The sequence below is a fragment of the Chrysemys picta genome, chromosome 5 (genome assembly GCF_011386835.1).
Source record: "Chrysemys picta bellii isolate R12L10 chromosome 5, ASM1138683v2, whole genome shotgun sequence".
NCBI lineage: Eukaryota > Metazoa > Chordata > Testudines > Emydidae > Chrysemys > Chrysemys picta.
Window position 1 is genome coordinate 73,886,886 of NC_088795.1, and position 25,148 is coordinate 73,912,033.

Here is a 25,148-nt window from a genome sequence, read left to right on the forward strand (position 1 = left end):
ACAGAGGTAAACACCCTAGCAAAAGGTACATTTACAAGTTGAGAAAACAAAGATAAAACTAACACGCCTTGCCTGGCTGTACTTACAAGTTTGAAATATGAGAGACTTGTTCAGAAAGATTTGGAGAGCCTGGATTAATGTCTGGTCCCTGTTAGTCCCAAGAGCGAACTCCCACCAAAACAAAGAGCACAAACAAAAGCCTTCCCCCCCCACCAAGATTTGAAAGTATCTTGTCCCCTTATTGGTCCTTTGGGTCAGGTGTCAGCCAGGTTACCTGAGCTTCTAACCCTTTACAGGTAAAAGGATTTTGGAGTCTCTGGCCAGGAGGGATTTTATAGTATTGTACACAGGAGGGCTGTTGCCCTTCCCTTTATAGTTATGACAGTTTGCTTTTAGTATGGCAGTTCCTATGCAGAGCTAGTATTGCCAAATCTTGACGCAACAGCATTTCTATGCTGTCTGTCCCTTGGATTGGTATATAGCAAGGACAAGGCATGGCTGATCATAGGTGAGTCTGATCTGCTCCTGGAGTCTGGGATATGCTGCCCCATACACTCCTTTTTCCCTTTGAATAGTTGAATTTGGAGATACGGAGGGCATCTGGCTGAGTGTGGGGATCCAGCGCTGAAGTGGTTCTCCTTTTGTATTGTTAACCAGTCTGGCACACAGTATACTTGTCTTCTGCTTGTCCCCATGTCACAGGGGTATATTGGTAAAGAATGAATCCTAGAAATTAATTTTAAAGATGAAATGATTGTATTAAAAGCAGGTTAGACTTTTTGCATGTAAAGCATTATTAAATGATAAATAAACATTAATGTTCACAACATTCCTCTGAGGTAGGAAAATATTAGGTCCGGAATATTAGGACCCAGGACTGACACCCTGTGGGACTCCACTAGATATGCCTTCCCAGTTTAACAGTGAATAATTGATAACTATTGTTGGAGTATAGCCTTTCAACCAGTTGTGCATCCACTTTTATAGTAATTTCATCTGGACCACATTTCCCTAGCTTGCTTACAAGAATGCCATGTAGACCTGTGTCAGAAGCCTTACTAAAATCAGGATGTTTCACAAGTACTGTTTCTCGGCATCCATTAGACCAGTAGCGTTGTCAAAGAATGGTCCACTATATTCCTATTGACTCTTAATGGAATCACACCATCTGAGAAGCTGGTTTAGACTTTGTATTATATGTAAATATTTCTCTAAGGGATATGGTTTTTTTAATAATTTAGTCAGCAGCCATATACTAGACTTTTTAGCTGGCATCACAGCTATGTTCCTGTGCAATTCAAGGACTTGCTGACCCAGTTAAATAAAAACTAACATCACTGTAAAATTAGATAGCCTATTTAAATACCAACAAACTTTTACTAATCTGAATTCATAGTACTGTTCATCTTTGTAAATATGATTGACTATGCACTTTATATAGGTGACTTTCGTGGACTGTCTGGCATAATAGACATAGTACTACAACAGGGGTCTGGAACCTGTGGGCACGCATGCCAAAGGCGCCACGCGAGCTGATTTTTACTGGCACGCTGGCCAGGATCCTGGCTGCCACCCCCACTCAGCCTGCTGCCGGCCTGGGTAAATGAAACCCCAGGCCGGCAGCGGGCTGAGTGGGACCGGTGGCCAGGAGCCCGGCTGGCAGGAGCTGGCGGACGGAACCCCAGACTGGCGGCGGGCTGAGCCGCTCAGCCCGTCGCCGGTCTAGGGTTCTGTCCACCAATGTAGTGTATTAAATTTCTCCCCGTAGGAATGCGCTACTTGTGGAGCACCAGGACTGGCAGCCGTAATTAATACACCATAGGTAGCACATTCCTACGGGGAGAAATTATTTAATACACCACACCCGGGTAGGGAAGGCTGTGCCTCCCCAAACAGCCCGCCCCCTATCCGCTCCCTCCCACTTCCTGCCCCCTGACTGCCCCCGTCATAACCCCTGACCCATCCAATCCCCCCTGCTCCTTGTCCCTTGACCGCCCCCTCCTGGGACCCCCCTCACCCCTAACCGCCCCCCCGAGACCCCACCCCCCATCCAAGCCCCCCTGTCCCCTGACTGCCCCGACCCCTATCCACCACCCCTGACAGGCCCCCCGGGACTCCCACGCCTATCCAACCACCCCTGTTCCCTGTCCCCTTACCATGCCGCTCAGAGCATCAGGACTGGCAGCCCTAAGTAGTACACCATAAGTAGCACATTGCTATGAGGAGCAATTTAATACACTACAACCTGCCCCGCTCAGCGCGCTGATGGTCTAGAGTTCTCAAAATATGTTCTCGCACCCCTTATCAAAAATGACACTACAATTAGCTTAAAATCTTGATTTGTATATTACAGTAATCGTTAAAAAATGTATAATGTTAATAAATACATAGGTTTGATGAAATAAAGTACACCTCTACCTCGATATAACGCTGTCCTCGGGAGCCAAAAAATCTTACCGCGTTATAGGTGAAACCGTGTTATATTGAACTTGCTTTGGTCCACTAGAGTGCGCAGACCCGCTCCCCCGGAGCGCTGCTTTACCGTGTTATATCCGAATTCGTGTTATATCGGGTCACGTTATATTAAGGTAGCGGTGTAGTTGTACTTATGTGCCTGTACTTAATTTGTGTTTTTGATGATTTACCTTCTAAACCAATCTCGCATGTCTTGCACCCCCTACGGGGTGCGTGCACCCCAGGTTAAGAACCACTGCACTAAACTGATAAGATCTGCATTTTAATTTAATTTTAAATGAAGCTTCTTAAACATTTTAAAAACCTTGTTTACTTTACATACAAAAATAGTTTCATTATATAATATAGACTTATAGAGAGAGACCTTCTAAAAACATATTACTGGCACATGAAACCTTAAATTAGAATGAATAAATGAAGACTCGGCACACCACTTCTGAAAGGTTGCCAACCCCTGTACTACCTGATATAATATTATATGTCAGGGGTGGCCAAACTGTGGTTCACAGGCTCGCAGAGCCCCCCATTCCCCCAATATGCCAGGCTGGGGGAGGGAGGAGCTTGAGACCTCTGCCTTGCAGCAGAGTGGTGGGGTAGGGGCTTCTACCCAGCGGAGAGAGGGGTCTTAGGGCTTCAGTCCTGCTGGGGCTCAGGGTTTCAGCAGGAACAGGGCCAAAGCCCCGTGTCCTGTAAAGTGCTTCCCGTAGGGCTGAAGCCCCAAGCCCCAGCAGGTGTGCCCCAGCTCTCAAACTTCTGAAGATTGTCGTATGTGGCTTGGAGGGTCAGAAAGTTTGGCCACCCCTATGTGTATCTAAGATTATAATGAAAAATGTGAATTTTATTACCTGAGAAACAGCATGACTATGTAATTAGCATTGTCATATAAAATATATAGACTCTTAATTATGGTCTCTTATTCTTACATATATAATATGTATCCTAGTGGATAGTGTGCTGGATTGGAACTCAAAAGACCTGTGTTCTAGTCCCATCTCTGCCACTGGTCTGCTGGGTGATCTTGAGCAAGTCACTTCATCTCTCTGTGCCTCATTTTCCCTATCTGTAAAAAGGAAGTGGCAATATTATTTCGTTTGTGAAGCCCTTTGAGGTTTACAGATGAAAAGCATTATATAGAACTCAGTGGTATTATATTTCCTAACTCTCTTCAGTGTTTTTAAGCATACAACTTTAACATAGTGAGTTTTTGTATGGCATTTCCTATGTTTTTTAGGGGTGGGAGGAAACCAACCAACCAAAACATAATCTGACACCATTTGGCTAGAAACTAGCAGAGTGCCATATCCCAAGCATCTTATATGGCCCATCTCTGTGAACCTTAGGAGCTGGGGATCTCCTGCTTTCAGGCTGGCAGAATGGGGCTCCTTACAAGGTGCATGGAGCTAATTATACATCATGTAAGCTTCTGAAGCCAGGGCTTCTGAGAGGCCCTAGTCCCAGCACATGAACATTTTGTAAAGTGTGCTTATAAATCTGTCAGGTATATGTACAACTCTGCCATCCTTAGCTGCATGCTTCACACATGCTATCATTGTTAGTGATTTACTGCATGTGCATACAGTAGTACAGTTTTCACGGGTTCAGGTAAATCAAAATTAATTTTGCATTTTCTCCTTTTCCCTATCGGGAACTGGTTAAATGCAGCTACCAGACAATGTTCCCTGAAAAGCTTGAGCCTCAGCTCAGGTGCTTTGTGCTATATTAGCTGCACTACCACCTTGGTAGTGAAGAATGGAGCTCTGATTCCCCACATGAGAGCATATTGAGTAGCTTGAGGTTAAGGTGATGTTTTTGCTGTTGGCAGTGCTCCTAAATGCCAGATTCAAAATGATAAAAGGTCATTAAGGGCACCTATTAGCGTATCTTTTTTATTCATTAATAATATTATTTTCTTCTAGTTACTAGAAAGAAATGGCATTGTTTATGCATCTTTCATATTTTCAGAACAATTCTTTATAATAAAGGGCACATTTCTCTCTCCCCCTGCACTCTCTCCTGTGCATAATATTTTTTGTTGTAGAGAATTTCCAGAGTGGGTTTTCTTTGTTAACTTGTTTTGTCAGAAGCACAGGAGAATAGCAATGACAGGAATTCAATGCCACGTTAGTAAAATCATCACAATTCTGATATCGTAAATGGAAAAGTGTGCATTAATAGGATGTTAAAATCCAAACATTAAAGAATGCAAAAGTTTCGACACCTCTACCCCAATATAACGCGACCCGATATAATGCAGGTTTGCATACAAGGCGGTAAAGCTCTGACACACTGCTCTGAGTAGCGTGTTAAGGGTGCCAGGCCAGGCCGGGGCCAAGGGGTTGGATAAGGGGCAGAAGGTCTCGGGGGCAGTCAGGGGCTCCCCCCCACCTCCCAGGGTCTGGGAGGCAGGAGCTGAAGGGGGGCACTTTTTGGGGCCCCGCAGTCCCAGAGTGGCCCTGGGGATTAGCGGGAGGCTGGGAGCAGCCCGCTCCGCTTCCCTCGCCCCGGCCCCACCCATGTCATTTGCGGGAGGTGACTTGGGGGAAGGGATTCCCCCCCACACACACACTCACTGGGAGCAGCAGAAATGGAGCAGCCTGGCCCCAGCCCGCTCCACTCTGCCACCTCCCAGCCACAGCGCTCCGCTTCCCACTGCAGGTGAGTACGGGGGACGTCCTTTCTCCAACCTCCCCACACTCACCTGCGGCGGGAAGTGGAGCGCCGCAGCTGGGAGCTGGCAGAGTGGAACGGGCTGGGGCCGGGCTGCTCTGCTTCCTGCTGCAGGTGAGTGTGGGGGGGCATCCTTTCCCCAACCTCCCCGCACTCACCGACCGGCGGGAAGCGGAGCGCTGCGGCTCGGAGGTGGCGGAGTGGAGCGGGCTGGGGCCGGGCTGCTCCGCTGCCAGTGAGTGCCGGGTAGGGGGTGTGGATAGGGGATAGGGAGCAGGGGAGTTGGGTAGGGGGTGGGGTCCTGGGGGTGATTAGGGACAGGGGTCTCTAGAGGGGGTGGTCAGGGAACAAGGAACAGGGAGAGCCAAAGCAAGTTCGATATAACGTGGTCTCACCTATAACACGGTGAGATTTTTTTGTCTCCCGGGGACCGCGTTATATCGGGGTAGAGGTGTATATCAATGTCAACTTGGTCACATTGTGCACATATATAGAATATTTCCTTTCCTTTGTTTCTTATAGGTATAGCTTTAATATATCTTCTTATTTTGCCAAATATCAGACATAGGGAGGGTACAGCTGATCTTTATATTGCTGCAGGTTCCTTACTTTTTATATTTCCTGAATCCTTCTGTTTTAACTGTACACGTTAATGTTGCATTAACATTGTGTTTTGCATTTAGACCTCGACTCAGCAAAATGCTATGACGTTCCACTGAAGTTAGTAGGACCACTTGTGCTTAAAGTTAGGCTAATGCTTAAATACCTTGCTGAACCGAGGCCTTAATGTCCTTCGTAAAGAAAAGGGACCAGATCCTCAGCTGGTATAAATTGGAACAACTCCATTTGAATCCAAAGGAGTTATGCTGATTTACATCAGCTAAGGGCTCCTGATCTCAGCTTTACACTAGTTCTCAAGTTATCATAGGCTTTTTCTACACTGACCATTTTATTTTATTTTATTTTTTTAAGTCTTGTTTTACTGCCACTGGTGCAGCCCCACAGGAGGTAGCAGCAGAGGGAGAGCTAGCATATGCCATGACCACTGTTTTTATCAGTGTATTGTCTAACCCTGCTCAGAGCATATATAGTTGAAACAGTGGTACAGACATCACTTAATGTTGATGCTTTGTTTATGCTTGTGCTCCTATTGAAGGTCCCAGTAGACCTACATCACTGGTAGCATCACCATGAGAGTGTTCACTACAACGGCTTGTGTAGGTAAGACCTATGATAACTTGGGAACTAAAGAAATAAAATCTGAACAGTTGAGAGCCACAGGAATATTTAATCACATTAATTGACAGCGCTCGCTATTTAGAAATATGTAGGAGGTTTATCAGCAAAATCGGGAGAAACCAGACTAGCCATTCTTGATATTTCTAAGGGTTTTTTAAAATAACAGGAATAAACTCTTAATTTAAAATTAATTTTAAAAACAAACCTTTCCTTTCAAACCACCTTTATATATATTTTTTAAAGAAACAAAATATATCAGTTGGGTGGACAAAATTCAGCACTAGGCCAGTGGCAGATTTTCTAAACCTAAAATATCAGGTGACTCAGTGACAACAGATGGACTGCAGCTATATCTGAGTGGTATCTGCGAGAACTGAAACGGCCATGCGGTCAGCCTCCAAAGAAGTGGGATGATTTCTTAACAAGGAGATATGGATAAACATGGCAAAGGATGGCCAGAGCGAGAGAAGATTGGAATACATATTGTGATCGGCTCAGTCTTAACTGATGAAGGACCGAAAGCCTACGCAGTCTACGCAAAATATCAGGACTTTATATTCTGTTGTCTTGCATCCCTGCAAGGCTAGACCTTGGAACTGTATAATATTGGGAAGGGGGAAATCTACAGCTTCCCAGTGGGAACAGGCACTCACTTCCTAGGCCTGGAAGGGCCTTAGATAATGGACTTCAACGTTCTGAAATACCTACCATGGAAAAACATTCCATAATCAGTTTTAGAGATTTTCATAGTTCCCTCTGAGCCAGGGGTGGGCAAACTACAGCCCATGGGCCGGATCCAGCCCATCGGGGGGGGTGGGGGGAGGGGGCTCTGCACGCTGCCCTCGCCTGTGGGTACCTCCCCCAAAGCTCCCATTGGCCGCAGTTCCCCAGGGGCCGCAGGGACATGTTGCCGGCCGCTTCCGGGAGCGGCACCAGGGCAGGCAGGCAAGGAGCCTGCCCTGGCCCAGGTGCATGTCACTGCCACCCTGGAGCCACTCCAGGTAAGCGGCGCCGGGCCGGAGCCGGAACCCCTCCCACACCCCAACTCCCTGCCTTGAGCCCCCTGCCACACCTTTCCTGCACCCCAACCCCCTGCCCTGAGCCCCGCTGCACTCCGCACCCCTCCTGCGCCCCAACCCCCGCCACGAGCCACCTGCCGCACCCTGCACCTCTCCTGCACCTCTGCCCTGAGCCCCCTGCTGCATCCCAGCCCACACCCCTCCTTTGCCCCAACCTCTTGCCCTGAGCCCCTTCCTGCAGACCGCACCCCTCCACACATCCTGCACTCCCTCCCGCACCCCAAGCCCCTGCCCCAGCCCTACATTCATGGCCCTGCATGCAATTTCCCCACACAGATGTGGCCCTTGGGCCAAAAAGTTTGCCCACTCCTGCCTGAGTCCTGCATAGGTGAATTTATAATAACTAAAGCACCTGTCTTTTGTAGGCAGAAAGTGTTAGAAATATATTCAATTTTTAATAATCAGGAATGTTTTACAGAGAGCTAAGTCTTCTTGTAATGTATGAGGCATATAAGTAATGGTGTGGTATAAAGCTTTTATTGACATTTGTGTGGGATGACTTCATAACTTTCTTGTAGTTATGAATCCACACTAAATTCATTTTGTAAAATGTCTATCCTGCATCTATCATGTATTCTCTGTATAATGCATAAGACATACATCATATATGTTTATATATAAATAATTGTCCTTTTTCTAACTTAGTCTTTAGGTATAAGTGAAATGTTTGTAACCCTCAAAGAATTGCAGAAGGTTTGCAAACATATGTAAAGGGAGGGAGAAGAGGGTAAATCAGATTTTGTCCCTACTGATTTTGACAATCATATTTTTAAAGTTTTTGTTTTGTTTTGTTTTTTTAATGGAGGGTTAAATAGTATTCAGGTGGCTCTGGAAGAAAGCAGGTTCAACAAAAATTCCTGTTTTTGGTGTACGATTCCTGAAATAAATTTGGATATCTTTTGGTTTTTAAAAATCCATTTTATTTCAATTATTAATACACAACCTCATTACTTACATTTTGAAGTTGGAATCTTCTTAGTAGTTTTGTCAAAGGTGAGGTAAAATGTAATAATTTATGAGACTAAAATTTAAGGTCTTTTTTATATATAAACTTGTACTGGTTTAAATAAACTGGTGAAAACTAGTGTGTGGACCCTTATTTTGGTTTGAGTGGTTTATTTTGGTGTAGGTTAAACTTGTTCTTAATTGACTTACGGTAAATTGAAATATGTCAGTCTTAAATCAAAATAAGAGTCCACACTGGGGTTTGCACTGGCTTAAGGAAATCTTCTTAAATTAACAGCTTTATGTAAATCAATGCAACTTCATGGAGACAAGACATACCTGTTCTGGTGCATGTTCAGACTTTTCTGAGTTGAATCGTTTGTGCAAAGTTGTTCTACAAGAATGAAACACTTTTTCCATACTGTGGTGTAGGGATGTGATTTCCACATCAGAATATATTTGTACCTGAATGTATTGATTTATTTATTTTTGTCAAATATGTAACTGAGCCCTTTAAGTATGGCCCCTCCTGTCCCTGCTGCCCAGCCTGTCTCCTATCATCCTCCCTGAAACTTTCTCTCTGCCTCAGAGTTTTTCTGCCTAATATCAGTGATTCTCCATCTTTATCATTTTGTGTATTACTTTGTGATATGATCCTCAGATGATGGACCACAGTCCATGCCCCTCAGTCATCATCCTTCAGCTGCTCTGTTTATTGAAGTGTTGCTGTAGCTCTGTTGGTCCCAGAATATGGGAGAGACAATGTAGATGAGGTAATTTCTTTTATTGGATCAACTTTGGTGAGTGGAAGGTACAATCTTTTGAGCTTCACAGAGCTGTTGGGATAGATTGTTGAGTAAAAGAGGTAACATGTTGGAGGCAGTCACTTGAAGTGGGCAATTGGAGGTTACTTTGTTATGCATAAAGGATTTGAAGTGGGCTATTAAGGATAGCAGGCAGTGTGGTATATTGCGGTTTGTTGTAATGAGCCATACAACCAATGTCCCTGTAATCCATGGCTTTTTGTGTCTAGCAGAATTATGAATTTAAGTTCCCAAGCTTGCTTTTTCAAAGTGTTGTGCAGATTTCCCTGGAATCACTTCATGAAAAGAGCCATCCAAATGCCCTGGGAGAGCCTGCTTCATTATAGGAAAAAGAAACCCACTGACCACTTAGGTGGCTACTCACATGTTCCCGGAATACTGTAAATTCCAGTACTTCCAGGAACAGCCTGGGTCCACCCCCACTGGCATGACCTCATACACACAGTTCATGTGAGGTCACACTGCACAGCGGGGAGCCATTTTTAAAATCACCTTGCCCCGTCACTCTCAGCATGGCGCATGTGAGGTCACGCTGCACAGGGGACGCTATTTTTAAGTGCTGGAGGGGTGGAGTGGTATCCCCCATCCGATATTGGACCAAACCAGACATGTCTGGTTTTGTCCCAGGTCCAGATAGGGGACAAACCTCTCAAAAAGAGGACTGATCAGTTTAATACCAGATGAGTGGCCTCCCTACTGACTGCACTCTCCTACTTGTCATCTGCCACCCATATAGGGTATCATCAAACAATTACAGCCCATATTTGATTGGAACCACATCCTGAAAGAAATCTTTCCCAAACCTCTTCTTCTGGCCTTCAAACAACTCCCAACCTCACCAAGCTAATTTTCAGAAGCAAGCTCCCCACAGACCAGCCCTATCTCCACTGCTACAATGATCAATACCTTGCCCCACAACACATCTTTCAAACTTCATGAGTCCTATACATGCTTATCACAACATGTGCTGTACTTCATCCAGTGCACCAAATGTCCCAATAACAACTATGTGGGTGAAATCAGACAATCACTATGCTCTCTAATAAACTCTCACAGAAAAATGATAAAAGACAAAATTACCATATCACCCGTGGACGAACACTTTTCACAAAGTGATCATTCCATTTTTGATATTTCAGTATTTGTCCTCAAGGGAAACCTGCCAACACCTTCAAAAGGCGAGCCAGAGAACTTAAATTCATAACTGTGCTAGACACCAAAATTCATGGACTTTACAGGGATGCTGGTTTTATGGCTCATCACAACAATTTGTAATACACACACTATCTGCTACCCTTAATTGCCCATTTCAAACCCTTTATGCACAACAATCTAACACCATTTCATTTCAAGTGAGTGCCTCCAACATGTTACCCCTTCTACTTAACAATCTGTTCCAACTTGTATTTATCTCTGCTTCCTTCCCCAGACCTGAAGAAGCGCTCAGTCGCTTGTACCTTCCACCAATAGTAGTTGATCCAATAAAAGAAATTACCTCACCTACCTTGTCTCTCCTTCTAGTGAATACAGCTGCCACTACAAGGACATACTCATTGAGGAGATGGATGGGAAGCATTGACTGACCCCGGAGATGCAGGGGTTGAAAGGGATAGAGGGATCCAGGTCTGGCAGAACTTTGCCTCAAGTTCCCAGCAGTTTTAGGTGACAAAAACAGATAACTTAACAAAGACATCATGCAAATTGCCCAAAATAATTTGATATCAAGTCAAAATCATGAGGAGTGTTAGTGAAGAGTCATTGACTATGGTCTTTGCTGAAAAGTGGTTCAGAATCTACTTTGGCAATCCCTTAGTATAGTGCAGCTATTAACTTTTTCTGTACTAAAGCTAGAACTCCTGCTATGAAATCAGAGAACTTTAAATCAAGCTTTCATCACACTTATGAGCACTTTATCAATAATAGATCGGGCAGTGTTGTATTTGAGACCTTTTTAGTTCTGAACATCTAGGTTTCTTTAGTAAATCTGGTCAGTTGTATTTAGTTTGCATTAAAAGTGTAATGCTAATTGTTATAACATGGAAAAAAATCTTTTTTTATTATTATTTGATAGCGCACTTAAAAGAAAGACTAGACGAGTACATTAAGCAGTGGAATGGCCTTGTAAAGGTATTTCGAAATGAGAGGAGAGAAGGTTTAATTCAAGCTAGAAGCATTGGAGCTCAGAAGGCTAAACTTGGACAGGTAGAAAATGTTTGATAAATAAAATCATTTGTATTTTCTTTACATTAAAATAGATATTTTTAACAAATCTTAAAATGGTTATTTTATTATGAACATTGTTGAAATAAGAATGGTTTAAATTCTTAAAACCTCACTATAGTGAGGTATTACACCATAGTGTAATAAAAATCTTGTATAAATTTGTGTCAAAATTTAAGATATATGATAATTCAATCAATGTGTGATTTGTATACAGAAATCTCAAATGATATATCTCCCTGCCTTTTTTTTTTTGTTTTTGTTTTGTTTTTAAAGGTTTTGATTTACCTTGATGCCCATTGTGAGGTGGCAGTTAACTGGTATGCACCACTTGTAGCTCCTATATCTAAGGACAGGTAACGCTATCCTGTTTTCTATAACTCCGAAAGCCTCCTAAGAAGAAAAATAGTCACAGTAACAATCTTCATGTTTTAAACCATATTCAGTGTGTTGTTCACATTACAACTATTGTGTCATCTCCCAGAGTGGAAGATATGATCATGTAACAAGTGATAGTCATGCAAATAAATCTCTAATTACTTTATTTTAATGAAGGTACTCAAATGTAGATTACATTTAAGGAGAATCCAGTCTGTTGCAAAGACTTTATCTTACAGGCCCCCTGTTGTGGAAATGTCTTACTATAGATGAATGAGCAGCCCTCTTAAACAAGATTATTATTAAAGCTAATCAAAAACATTATATTTAAAATGGAGGTAGGAATTGGAGAGAGAAGGAGCTCAATTTTGATTTAGTGGGAATTTTCAAACTACTAAAGCCCCTGTGATCTTAAGGTTGCAATAATTATGGTAGTTATTACAAAAATACATTTGTTTCTCTTAAATCTAAAGTTAGAGAATTGTTTCAAACAAATCCTCGCCTTTGGGATGTGTGTGTCTTGTCTGCATTCCCAGACACTGTGTGAGTAGTTAATGTTGGAACCACAAGCCCTATGTGCACAAAACTCTATTTGAGCCTATAAAGAGGGCATGGACCCAACCTGCCTCCAATCCTTTGAACCACCTGGCTGCTGCAGTTGCTCTGTGCTGTTGTTTTAGCTTTAGTTGGCTTATTCAGTAGTTGAAAGAGAGGTATGGGAGTGTGGCATATCTTTATTTTAAAGCTGTTGAATCCCTCAGCCTATCGTACCACAAGAGTCTTAACTACAAGTATGTCAGAGGTTTAAAAAGTGCCAGGAAACAAGTCCTGCAAGGCCACTGCACTGGTGATAGGACAGGTCTCCAGGTGCTTCAGTTGGTTGGGATGGGGCACTTCTCTTGCTCCTGTTCAGTCTAATGTCCCTTTACCTGGGGGAGACAGGTTGTGGAGAACATTGAAGAAACAATTTCAAAGACAAAACCTAGAGAGAGAGATTGGTGCTGAAGGCCACAGCATTGAGGGGTGCTGATAGCTGCTACTCGATTGTACAAAGCCCTGAAATGGAAATTTGCAAAGAGTTAGATGAAAGAGCTACTTTTCTGGTCTCCTGGTTGGAGGTAACGCATTATGCTGTCATTTCCCCTTGTTTGTTTTTCTCATTGTATATAGCATTTGCCTCACAAGCCTGGTCCACACTAACCCCCCACTTCGAACTAAGGTACGCAAATTCAGCTACATTAATAACGTAGCTGAATTCGAAGTACCTTAGTTCGAACTTACCGTGGGTCCAGACGCGGCAAGCAGGCTCCCCCATCGATGCCGCGTACTCCTCTCACCAAGCTGGAGTACCGGCGTCGACGGCGAGCACTTCCGGGATCGATTTATCGCGTTTAGACAAGACGCGATAACTTAAGCTTTCAATTCAGTCAATGCATCAGCAGAGCCTATTATGAAAACACTGGGAGAAAAACAAGAGAATGTTAATCTTAATTGCATATTGTGTCTGATCACAGCAAACAGTGTATTTGTAAAAACCAAATGTAGAATCTTCTGATGGGATGTTTGGCCATTGTGTTTAAAACCACTGCTGAGAAATGCCTGATCCAACAGCAGCGAAGTTTGGTTTGTTTTTTCCCCAAGAGAATGGCTTTATAGGACAACAGTATACTGTACAGACTTGAATAGTGAAAGGCTCCATTTGCAACAGGAAGAGCTAAAACTTTTTTGTTTTTTGATCATTGAGATCCCACATAAATAGCAGCAATTATGGAAAGATTATAAAATCGTGAGATCTGTACTTCCCTCTTCCTTTAACCCTCTCAGGTCTCCCATTTTTCCCCCCGCATTGCCCCAGGCAATATTTTATCAGAAGGCCAATGTTAGGATTGGTATGTCAACATTTCTGCCATAACTTGTCTGCTTTCAGTATGCATTTCATAGATTCCAAGCCCAGAAGAGACCATTGTGATCATCTAGTCTGACCTCCTATATAGCACAGGCCAGAAAACTCCCCCAAAATAATTCCTAGACCATACATTTTAGAAAAAACAATAATTTATTTAAAAATCGCCAGCGATGGAGAATCCACCATGACCCTTGGTAAATTGTTCCTGTGGTAAATTTTTAACTGTGAGAGTAATTAATGCCTTATTTAACTTCTGACCATTGGATTGGGTAATTTGATGCTCTGGCATCGACATGTGGACTGTTAAAGTATATTATTTTTTTTCTTCCATTAGAATGGAGTTTTACATTTTTGAGATGATACATATTTACATTTGACCTTTCATTTGTTACATTTCAATAAAAAATAAAAGTTAATGGTAGATGTATTAGATTAGACAGCATATCTTTCTTAAATTATATTTTACTCTCTTCTTCCCCTTCCAAAATGTTTCAGAACTACATGTACTGTGCCTCTAATAGATTACATAGATGGAAATGATTATTCCATTGAGCCGCAGCAAGGTGGGGATGAAGATGGTTTTGCCAGAGGGGCCTGGGACTGGAGTTTGCTGTGGAAACGAATTCCATTAAGCCACAAGGAAAAGACCAAAAGAAAGCATAAAACTGAGCCTTATCGGTAAAGAGTGCTGTTTTTATTCTGTGAATTGTTTTGAATGCATATCTAAATCATCTCATTTTTCCCCCTCTTTTCCCATGAACTACGATTCGTGTAAATGTGACATGTGGGTCCTTGTACCTAACCTCATCCTCACTGCCGCCATCCATAACCCTGCAGAACCACATGCACTGTGCCGCTCATAGATGTCGTAGATGGCAACACTTACACTATTATACCCCAAGGGGGTGGTGACGAAGATGGGTTTGCTAGAGGAGCATGGGATTGGAGTATGCTATGGAAGAGGGTGCCTTTGACCAAGCAAGAGAAGGAAATGAGAAAGACACAAACTGAGCCGTATCGGTAATCACTAAATCACTTACCCATTTCTCTTCTTAAGGAGATACTGATCTATTAAATACTTGCACGTATTTTTAATACTCTAACAACTGAAGATGCTTTGTCCAAAAAGAAAGCATCTTACTATTACTAATTATTTTGGTCAAATGCTGCTAATGTAGCTTCACTAACTTCTTGTGCCTCTCTGTTTCTGTTGTTATGTACTTAACACTTCTTCAAGCAAAATATAGGATGTATTTCAGAATAATAATTTTCATTTGGAAAAACATGTTCTTATCATTTGGTTTCCAAGCAAAATTCATGGAACTATTAATGGGGGCTCTTTTCAGGTATGGTTTTGGGAATAATAAAAATTGCTTACTTAATTGTTTGTTCCATAATAAGCATGCTACAAATGTTCAAAAAAAATTCATAATACATAAAATGTTTAGGCTGTTTTCTCTTATGGATGCATGTGTACAACTCCTTGTTAATAGGTCAATGCAAGTGCATCCGGAGCAATATAGGCCCTCTTTTTTGTGTCAGATCATTCCCACTTGCTTTATGGAAGGTCCCATCTGACCAATACAAGTGCACTACTTTGAAATCTTAGGAAGATAACCCACTAGCTCTAAGTTTGCTCTCTGTAATGTACTTAACTAAAAAAAATTCCAGTCGGTCTTGGGGGAGGGCTTTAATGAATTTCATGTATTCCATCCTATTTCTTTTGCTTTGTGCATGGAACGTTTTCTTTTCTATCAAAAATACATGCAAATTTTTGCTTAAACATTAGTGTTACTGGACTTTTTTTGAGACTTGGGAGGCTGTGATTCTGCTCTATATTTTCCCTTATACTACTGTAATCTTGTAACCAATGACTTTTATTTGAAAGCACTTTCACGTATTTAGAAAATAGTGTTTCATAGCACTTTTTATTTGTGGATTAAACAAATTGCAGGAACTGATGTTATGCTTCACTCAGCCCTCACCCTGTGATGCTTCTTTGCAAAAATGGCAAAACATGTTCAAGGAAATTATGAAGCTTTGGTCTATTCAGTACTTTATGTAATATAGACAGTATCCTGTCATAGAGAAGAAGGCTGTCCACATTGGAACTTTATCAGCACTAAACTACTTAGTGTTAAGCTGTTTCAAAGGTTGCTATCACATTCTTTGTCCACAACTTTATAAACTGTTTTCAGAACGGTTCTGAGAATCAGAATTTTAAAAAAATGGTTTAGGTGACAGCTATAATAGTTGAATTATTGACCGTTTAGCTCTCTTTCTGAAAAAGAACCATATCCCATTATGCCCAAGCTATATACACGTTTTACGGCAGTAATATGAAAACAATTAAAATTTAGCTAATCATTTTGCTGAAAATAGTAGTATAGGCAGAATAAACTGGTTCTTAAACATTTTGTAATGTGGAAAGATCCTCAGAAATCTTAGTGCTCACCACCTCAGACCTTGTAAAATGAACTGCTGAGCTTGTGTGGATTTTACAGTGTTCTTGTCAGAGGCCAAGATTCAAAATTCAACATTTCAGGCTTGTGCTCTCCTTTAGTTTTGGGGTGCTTGTTCTTTCTGCCTATTTCCTTTTTCCATATGATGTTCCACATCCCTGCATTATGCAGCTCTTTGGACTCTGAAAAGGATCCATATGATGCAACTATGTGGAATAAGGGGATGTCGAAAACAACTACAGTAAGTTTTCGTAGTCAAGGGGAACATGCAGGAAGAGCCCACCATACATCTGATCAGAGATTTTCACAGTGATAGATCCATAGTCTTTGTTGCTTTTGTTGGCCTTCCTCTCTGCACACCTGCCACTCTTCTGGGTTGCTCAGAGAATATGTGCTAACTCTACAGCTTAGCTTAAATGGTTTCCTTCCATTCATTTCTGTGCAGGACAGGAATATATAGCCATTAATATTTAAAAGGGATACCATCAAGTTCAAAATTCAATACATTAAAGGAGTCCTTAGTGTTACTAATGACACCACCATGAAACAAAGCAGATTTTTTAAAATCTATTCACATTTTATGTTACTAGTTTACTTGTTTGGATTTTACTTAGCTCAGCAAGGATGGGCTGGAGACTTTGGTTCTATTCCTGTCTCTGCCACAAATCATCCTGGTGACCAGGAGACTCTATAGCCCTGTTTCCTGATCTGGTTGGGTTGGGTTTTGTTTTGTTTGTTTTTAATAATTGCCTACCTCACAGGGGTTGGGTGAGGCTTAATTCGTTAATTTTTCTATAGTGCTTTTTGATCCCGAGGTGGACGACACAGTACAAGTCCAATGAAAATAGACTAGCTAGTTTCACTTTCATGTGCCTAGCACATTGCTAAAGAATTTGGTTTGCAACCATTGCAGTAAAATGCTTAAATCAAAACTAGAACATCTTTTCATTTAATAGTTTTTAATGTTATCAAAATTTTGGCATATGTAGAAGGTTTTACAAAACTCTTTTCTTAAACAAAACCTAGATTTGAAGCCTGTACACTGCCCCTCTTAAAAATTTCATTGAGAATAATTCTAAATTATTTATCCTCCATGCCTGGCCCTCCCTCCCACTGGTTTCACATTAATAATTTTTTTTAAAGTATGGATTAAACCTGTATAACTAGAATCTTGCACAATGAGATTTCAAGGTGGCAGCTTCTCAGAACACAATTTGTGTACTATAGAGTCTAGTCCACTTTACATGCTCTCATATGCATCACGAAATGAATAGACCTCTTCTGTTTGTCGCCACAATGGTTCTTGTCATGGCAATAAGTGGCATGTAACTTCAGATGCAGATTGGCTGAAAAGTGTGGGCCAATGCTCTATGTAATTAATAAGTGACTGCTTTAAAACTATCACAAGTATCAAATTCAGAGAATCATTGAAGGCTTCTAATGAACCAGTAATAAAGCCAAGTAATTTCTAAATGTATTGCCATCAGTCTAATCTTTTACACGCATTAACAGGAAATTGCTTCTTATATTAAGAGTAACTTTTTTTTTTTTTTCCAGAGGACTGTCATGTTCTGTTGGTGAAAGGAATTACTTTGTTTGTTCTTTCTCTTAGGTCCCCTGCAATGGCTGGTGGATTATTTGCCATTGAACGTGATTTCTTCTTTGAACTGGGTCTCTATGACCCAGGTCTTCAAATCTGGGGTGGTGAAAACTTTGAAATTTCTTACAAGGTAACAGCAAAATTGATCTGCCTTTTAAAATGAAAAATTTACTTAGTTCTGGAAATACTAACATAGATGGACATGACTTTAAAGAATGCTGTCAAGAAACCTAACCTGCCGATATTTCCCCACCTTCCCAATCACCCTTCTGGGTGAAAAATGACCCTATGGTTCTTCAGAATTATGGACAATTCTTTAATAAAAAAAAAATAGGCTTCCCAAAACAAGGACTATAAAAATGGAAAATTCCCAGTGAGGTGACTCATCACCAACAAAACCAGGGCACTGAATTTTGTTTTGATTGCTAGACATATGCATGCTCTTCCATCCAGCAAGACATTTAAGATCATAAGAATTAGTTTCTTATGCCCCTTTAGACTCTAAAGGACCCAGATACAAGCAGAACAGAGAGCTGTGTCCCCAAAAACAGGAACAAATGTTTTAGACAGAATTTCTGATCGGACATCCTTGACAATGACCCTTAAATTTTGGGCTGAATTTTATTAAAGTAACTGAGCACATTTGTAATCAGATTGGTGTTGCAATCGGATCTCTCCTAATGAGCCTCAGTCCTCATTTGCAACACCTTTCTTTTTCCAGTCCTGGGTCTTGCTTGAGCAAGGACTAGTTTGGGTCTAGAAAGTGAGCAATGGTCTGTGTAGTGATTTTTGAAATGATGATGGAGGTCATTACGTAGTCCTGTAATGAACATTTAAACTAGTTTAACTTCTGGACAAAAATAAAACTGGAACACAACTCTTCAGAAGAACTGAAAGCCACTTTAACTGATGATGTGTTCGAGCTTACAAATATAGAAGTATTATGTAATATCAAAATTTGTAAAGGAAATCTCTTTAGTAAACATTTAAACAAAATTGCGGAAAGAAAACCAATAGGATAATAAGATCCACATAGTCAAGAAAGTAAAATATTATGAATAATACTAACTGTTATGAATAGATGGTCCCAAGTCATGCAGTCCTAATCTGGAATTAGATGTGATTTGGAACATCCCCAGTGTTTTAATGTGTTCAGATCATGTGTGATAGTTCAGGCCCATCTTTAATTATAAACATTTAAAAGCAGCATTATTTAGACTACATTTAAACTGTCTTTCTTTTTTCTTAAATTTAATGGATGACCCTAAAGTGGTGTGTGTTATTGTTTCAGTGTTACTTTTTCATTTTGGTGTTCTTCACCTCTTTTTTGGTTTTAGCGTTACAACAGTAATGTTGATGGGTAAATGGGTTTCCATTAACTGGAGGCTTGATCTCTTCAGATGTCAACAAACCCCATTAAAAGACACAGTCAGGAATGGTCTAGATCAGGGGTGGGCAAACTATGGCCCGCGGGCCGCTTCTGGACCATCAGATGTTTTTATCCGGCCTTCGAGCTCCTGCCGGGGTATGGGATTGGGGGCTTGCCCTGCTCCGCCACTCCAGCCAGGGAGGGGGGTTCGGGGCTTGGCCCACTCTGCCACTCCAGCCAGGGAGGGGGGGTCGGGGCTCCCCAGCCCCCAACTCACAATTCCCTTGATGAGCACCATCTTTCTCCCCCCTATGCGGCAGCGCGCCCAATCTCCTTCCGGTCTCCTACGGCCCTACACTCGAGAGCCTTGAAAACACCCAGGGGCCGCACCCGTCCCAGCTAGGGTGCCTCCACCCATGACGGTGTCCGGTACGGCCCTCTTGGAGTCACTGCTGGCAGGGCCCCTAGGAGTCCCCGGTACTGCCCCTGTAGAGCTCCCCCACCTTGCTACCATCTCTTATAGAGCCCCCCCCCCCCCATGCTACACCCCATAGAGTCTCCCTCCCCCACCAGGCATTCATGCCTGCCATACAATTTCCATACCCAGATGCGGCCCTCAGGCCAAAAAATTTGCCCACCCCCTGGTCTAGATAATGAGTGCAGAGGACTGGACTAGATGACCTCTTGAAGTCCCTTCCAGTCCTATGATTCTATGAATATGTGATTAGGATTATCTCCTAGTTTGGGTGCAGTTGTCTTAAGTTTGTCCTTCAGTGACTGCTACTGTACTTTGGGATGAACAAATCTATCCAGAACAGAGTAGTCCAGTGAGTTACCCAAGGGTTCCATGTCCCCATAACTTTCATTAGGAAAAATATGTGGGGTGAGTATAAATGCAAGAACACTGCCTATGATGATGAAATGTGAGCTGATGTTTAATAAAATAAATCCTGCCCAGCTCCAGTTTCTGTATACCCATTTATTCCTGTCTTTGCAAATAGTCATGGAATAGGATCCCAAAAACATTATTTATAGAATGCTGTTTGTAAACATGTCCATTGTAGAATTGAAGAATGAATTGGATACAGCCCAGGACTTTTATTTCAAGCTCTCATTGTTAATTTTACTTCAGGCTTAAGCATAAATTTATTTTATGAGTTCAGCATGTTATCTAATTAATGTAATTAATTTTTTTAATCTATTGTAAATTAGTTTGTAATTGTTTGTTTTGTTTTTTTAAAAGTTTAGTTTACATGTGTATTGTCAACTTTTCCACCACTCTGTTCTTTAACTTATAGATCTGGCAATGTGGAGGGAAGCTCTTGTTTGTTCCTTGTTCTCGTGTTGGACACATCTATCGTCTCCAGGGTTGGCAAGGAAATCCACCCCCAGTGTACGTTGGGTCCTCTCCTACTCTGAAGGTGAGACTTTACTTAAAACTGCAGAGTAGTTTAACTTAAATAACAATGCTTGTACACCTACTACATTTCTTCTTTATTACAAGTCTTGGAGTATATGTCTCTAGGGAGTGCTCCACCGTAGGATGCGCATGCGCCCACACGCTTTAAACCAGAGAATTCAAAACAGTGTCCGCAGGCACTTGCCTGCACAGAGCAGAATCTTGTGCTTCAAACGAGCATATAAGGAGGCAAGGATCTGCTGTCACTCGGTTCCTTTCAACTGCCTGCGGCTTGAGACAGAGCGATGAGTGTCCATTGAGTCTCAGCTTCCTGTTTTTTTTGTATGCTATTTTTATTCTTAATTTTTTTATTTCTTTAGTTTTATACAGTTGTTTAGAAGGGGGCTTATCTCCAACACCCCACTGTGTTATACTGTGGGGTTTAAGCCCTGCCATACTGCCACAGGTCTTTTCCCAGTAGTGATGAACATTTGAGCTGTGTCAACTGCCTTGGAGACATCCACGGCCCATTTAAGTGTAAGGTTTGTACAGGATTTAAAGGCAGGTCTTGGAAAGATGGGTGGCTAGACTGAAGCTCCTGCTAATGGAGTGTTCACTAACTCAGTGGTGTCCGCTCTCTCCACCCCCATATGTCGGTCTTAACATCCGAGGCAGCCTCAGTGGCGGCATCACCTTCAGAGTTTAGGATTTCTAAGAAGCCTCTTTCTCTTTCCAGAGAGACTAACGAGGGGTAGGTCACCCCATAAATCACTCTCTGAGGTTCTATGAGAACCTGATATCAAGCCACCAGTACCCCACAAGAAGCAGCATGTGGATGGGGCTTCTAACAGACAGCACAGGTAGCAGTCTACCTCAGTACCGACTGATCCTTCCAGGCACTGAGATATGCACAGGGCTACGCATGCTCTGATACCATCACCTCCCTTACAGCAGGGCTCTGAGGTTGGAGAAGCTCCTCTACAAGCCTCATCAGTACTGTGCTCAACATCTCAGCAACGCCAGGCCCCAGCACTGGACACAGTTTTCTGGATACAATAGCCCTGCAGATTTCTTTCCCTGCAGATTTCTTTCCCTGTTTATTCCAGAGGTATTGGAGTCTTCCCTACTGTGATCCTCTGTCAGGGCTCCATCCCCAGTACTGCTCAGGTGGCTTGAACCCTAATTGGACCTCCAGCTTTCAGTACACCACCAATGATTGAGACTCCTCCCTTCAACCTTGGGGATGATTCTTCAGACTCTGAGGTCTCAGTACAGGGCTCTTTTTTGGTAACTTAACACTACAGGCCACTGAGCCAGTATTCTGGAGACCCCACCATATGTCCAAGAGTCAGGAATTATGAGTATCTGTGGGGACTCTTCTCCTGTCTCCCCTTACTCCCCCCCCCCTCCCCCCCCCCAGTGGGCTTACTGGAATCCATTGGGTTATCTCTGTGAACAATTTTATAGGGTTCCCAACCAGAAAGAGTCCGCAGTACCGCATCATTCACAGGCACTGACTGACCAACTTTCAGTACTGCATGATCATCCTCTGGTACTTTGTGCCCCCTTGGCAACAGGAGATACCCAGGAACAGTAGGGACTTCCATATGGATGGAAACTCACCCCCATTAGCTAAGTCCTATTCATCCGCAGATGAAGTGGAAATGGCACTACCACCTTCTTATGCCGATGATTTTCGGGCCTTTGAAGACCTCATATGAAACACCTGGTGGAAACTCTCCAGATCCCATTAGAAGAGATCCAAGAGACTCAACTCTCCTTGGTGTACATGTCAAATATCACCCCACAAAAAAAATCACCAAAAAATGAGGCGGTTATTGCCTGCTCATGAAGTCTGGCCAACACCCTATCACTATCCAGTCCACCTTTAAATGGGTAAATAAAAAGTATTATATTCCAGTCAAGGAGATGGAGCATTTCTTTTCCCACCATATTCCCAGTTCTCTAGTGGAGGACGCAATTAACACAAGGAATAGAGAGATTTTCTCCTTATGATAAGGAGTCCAAACTTTTAGACCTCCTGGGTAGGAAAAGCTACTCCTTGGCAGCTCTTCAGTTTTGCAAAGCAAACTACCAAACCCTGTTGGAGAAATACAACTTCAACACAAATTCCAAGTTCACTCATTTTATTGAACATCTGCCACAGGACCAGAGACAAAAAATTCAGGCCCTCATTTGAGAGGGTCAGTTGATAGCCAAAACCTTCCTCCAAGCTGCCCTCGATGCCATAGACATGGCTTCTAGATCCCTCACTGTGACTGTGGTTACACAGAGAGCATCTTGGTTCCAGCCTTCCAGTCTCCCAAGAGAGGTGCAGAATACAGTTGAAGACCTTCCCTTTGAAAGGACAAGCTCTTCAGCTGACATGTACTCTTCCCTCTACACTCTGAGGGACTCAACAACTACTTTGTGGTCACTGGAAATTTATGTTCATGCAACAAAAAGATGATTTAGTAGATCTCAAATGTCATAGTAATATAGGCCATTCCAGTCCACCTGCAACAGGTTTTTCCCAGGCTTTCAGAGGAGGAGATCTAGACCTCAGAACAGAGGACCCCATCCCCTTCCACAGCAATATCATCTGCACCTCCCTTTTAAGAAACACTTTTGACCTCTCGGTCAAAGGCCTCAACCAATCTACCTTCCATTTCCTCCTGGCCTGGGCACAAATTATCTTAGACAGATGGATTTTGGAGGTGATCAACATGGAATAGTGTCACACTGTCTGGAATGATTTATGACCATGAATTTCTGTCTCAGGGCAGATTGACAAAAGCAGAACAGACACCCCAAACTGGGGGATATGTTCTATAATTAATTTCAGCAAGCCAGTAACAAATGTGAACTCCTGGATCACAGTTTTACCATAGAGGCACAGGTAGACTGGAGAGCCCAAGGGGACTATCTTACCTAGGGTGACCAGACAGCAAGTGTGAAAAATCAGGACAGGGGGTGAGGGGTAATAGGAGACCATATAAGAAAAAGACATCTGGTCACCCTAATCTTGCCACCAGGAAAACTGGACTTAGGGTATGTCTACACTACGAAATTAGGTCGAATTTATAGAAGCCGGTTTTATAGATATCGGTTTTATACAGTCGATTGTGTGTCCCCACATAAAATGCTCTAAGTGCATGGAGCCGGCAGATGGCATCCACAGTACAGAGGCTAGCGTCGACTTCCGGAGCGTTGCACTGTGGTAGCTATCCCACAGTTCCCGCAGTCTCAGCCGCCCATTGGAATTCTGGGTTGAGATCCCAATGCCTGATGATGCAAAACAGTGTCGCGAGGGGTTCTGGGTACATGCCGTCAGGCCCCTCCTCCTCCGTCAGAGCAACGGCAGACAATCGATTTGCACCTTTTCACCTGGGTTACCTGTGCAGACAACATACCATGGCAAGCATGGAGCCCGCTCAGCTCAGCTCACCGTCACCATATGTCATCTGGGTGCAGGCAGACATGGTACTGCATTGCTACACAGCAGCAGCCCCTTGCCTTTTGGCAGTAGACGGTGCAGTATGACTGGTAGCCTTCATCGGCTATCTGGGTGCTGGCAGATGTGGGGCTGCATTGCTACACAGCAGCAGCCCCTTGCCTTTTGGCAGTAGATGGTGTACTAAGATTGATATCTGTCATCGTCGTTTCCAGTTCAATCAGAGGCACCTGGGCAGACATGCTTTGTCTCCTGGAGACTCAGTCCTGCCAGCAGTCCTATTGAACCGTCTTGACAATGATGGCTAGCAATCGTAGTACAGTATCTTCTGCCAAGCACCCCAGAAGATGCCGAGGGCTATCTGTCATGCTGCACCGTCTGCTGCCAGCTTAAGATGTAAAAAATAGATGTATTCATTTGCTTCCCCCTCCCTCCGTGAAATCAACGGCCTGCTAAACCCAGGGTTTTGAGTTCAGTCTTCGGGGGGGGACCATTCTGTGTGACAGTTGTTTGTGTTTCTCCTGATGCACAGCCACCTTTGTTGATTTTAATTCCCTGTACGCCATGTTGTCAGTCGCCCCTCCCTCCCTCTGTCAGTTTCATGCCTTTTTTCAGACCAGATGTCATAGCACTGGGATCATGGAGCCTGCTCAGATCACCGCGGCAATTATGAGCACTATGAACACCACACGCATTGTCCTGGAGTATATGCAAAGCCAGGACATGCCAAAGCAAAACCAGGACCAGCCAATGAAGCGATTGCAGCGCGGCAACGAGAGTGATGAGGAAATTGACATGGACACAGCCCTCACACAAGGTACGGGCCCCAGCAATGTAGAAATCATGGTGTTACTGGGGCAGGTTCATGCTATGGAACGCCGATTCTGGGCCCGGGAAACAAGCACAGACTGGTGGGACCGCATCGTGTTGCAGGTCTGAGACGATTCCCAGTGGCTGCGAAACTTTCGCATGCGTAAGGGCACTTTCATGCAACTTTGTGACTTGCTTTCCCCTGCCCTGAAGTGCCAGAATACCAGGATGAGAGCAGCCCTCACGCTTGAGAAGCGAGTGGCGATAGCCCTGTGGAAGCTTGCAACGCCAGACAGCTACCAGTCAGTCGGGAATCAATTT

At 43.0% G+C, this 25,148-nt stretch overlaps 1 protein-coding gene across 4 annotated transcripts in view; it reads left to right on the plus strand.

Moving 5' to 3' along the window:
• The window catches only part of GALNT7 (polypeptide N-acetylgalactosaminyltransferase 7), a 121,561-nt gene that overhangs the window by 74,569 nt on the left and 21,844 nt on the right, over window positions 1–25,148 (plus strand). For 2 of the 4 annotated variants that reach the window (XM_005300048.5, XM_065596585.1), the window contains exons 4-8: window positions 11,301–11,431; window positions 11,726–11,805; window positions 14,571–14,753; window positions 17,808–17,925; window positions 20,463–20,585. In XM_005300048.5, the coding sequence (XP_005300105.1) occupies window positions 11,301–11,431; window positions 11,726–11,805; window positions 14,571–14,753; window positions 17,808–17,925; window positions 20,463–20,585 (635 nt within the window). Of the gene's footprint in view, window positions 1–11,300; window positions 11,432–11,725; window positions 11,806–14,228; window positions 14,412–14,570; window positions 14,754–17,807; window positions 17,926–20,462; window positions 20,586–25,148 lie in introns of all 4 variants that reach the window. The other 2 variants (XM_042842095.2, XM_005300047.5) reach the window with 2 other exon arrangements.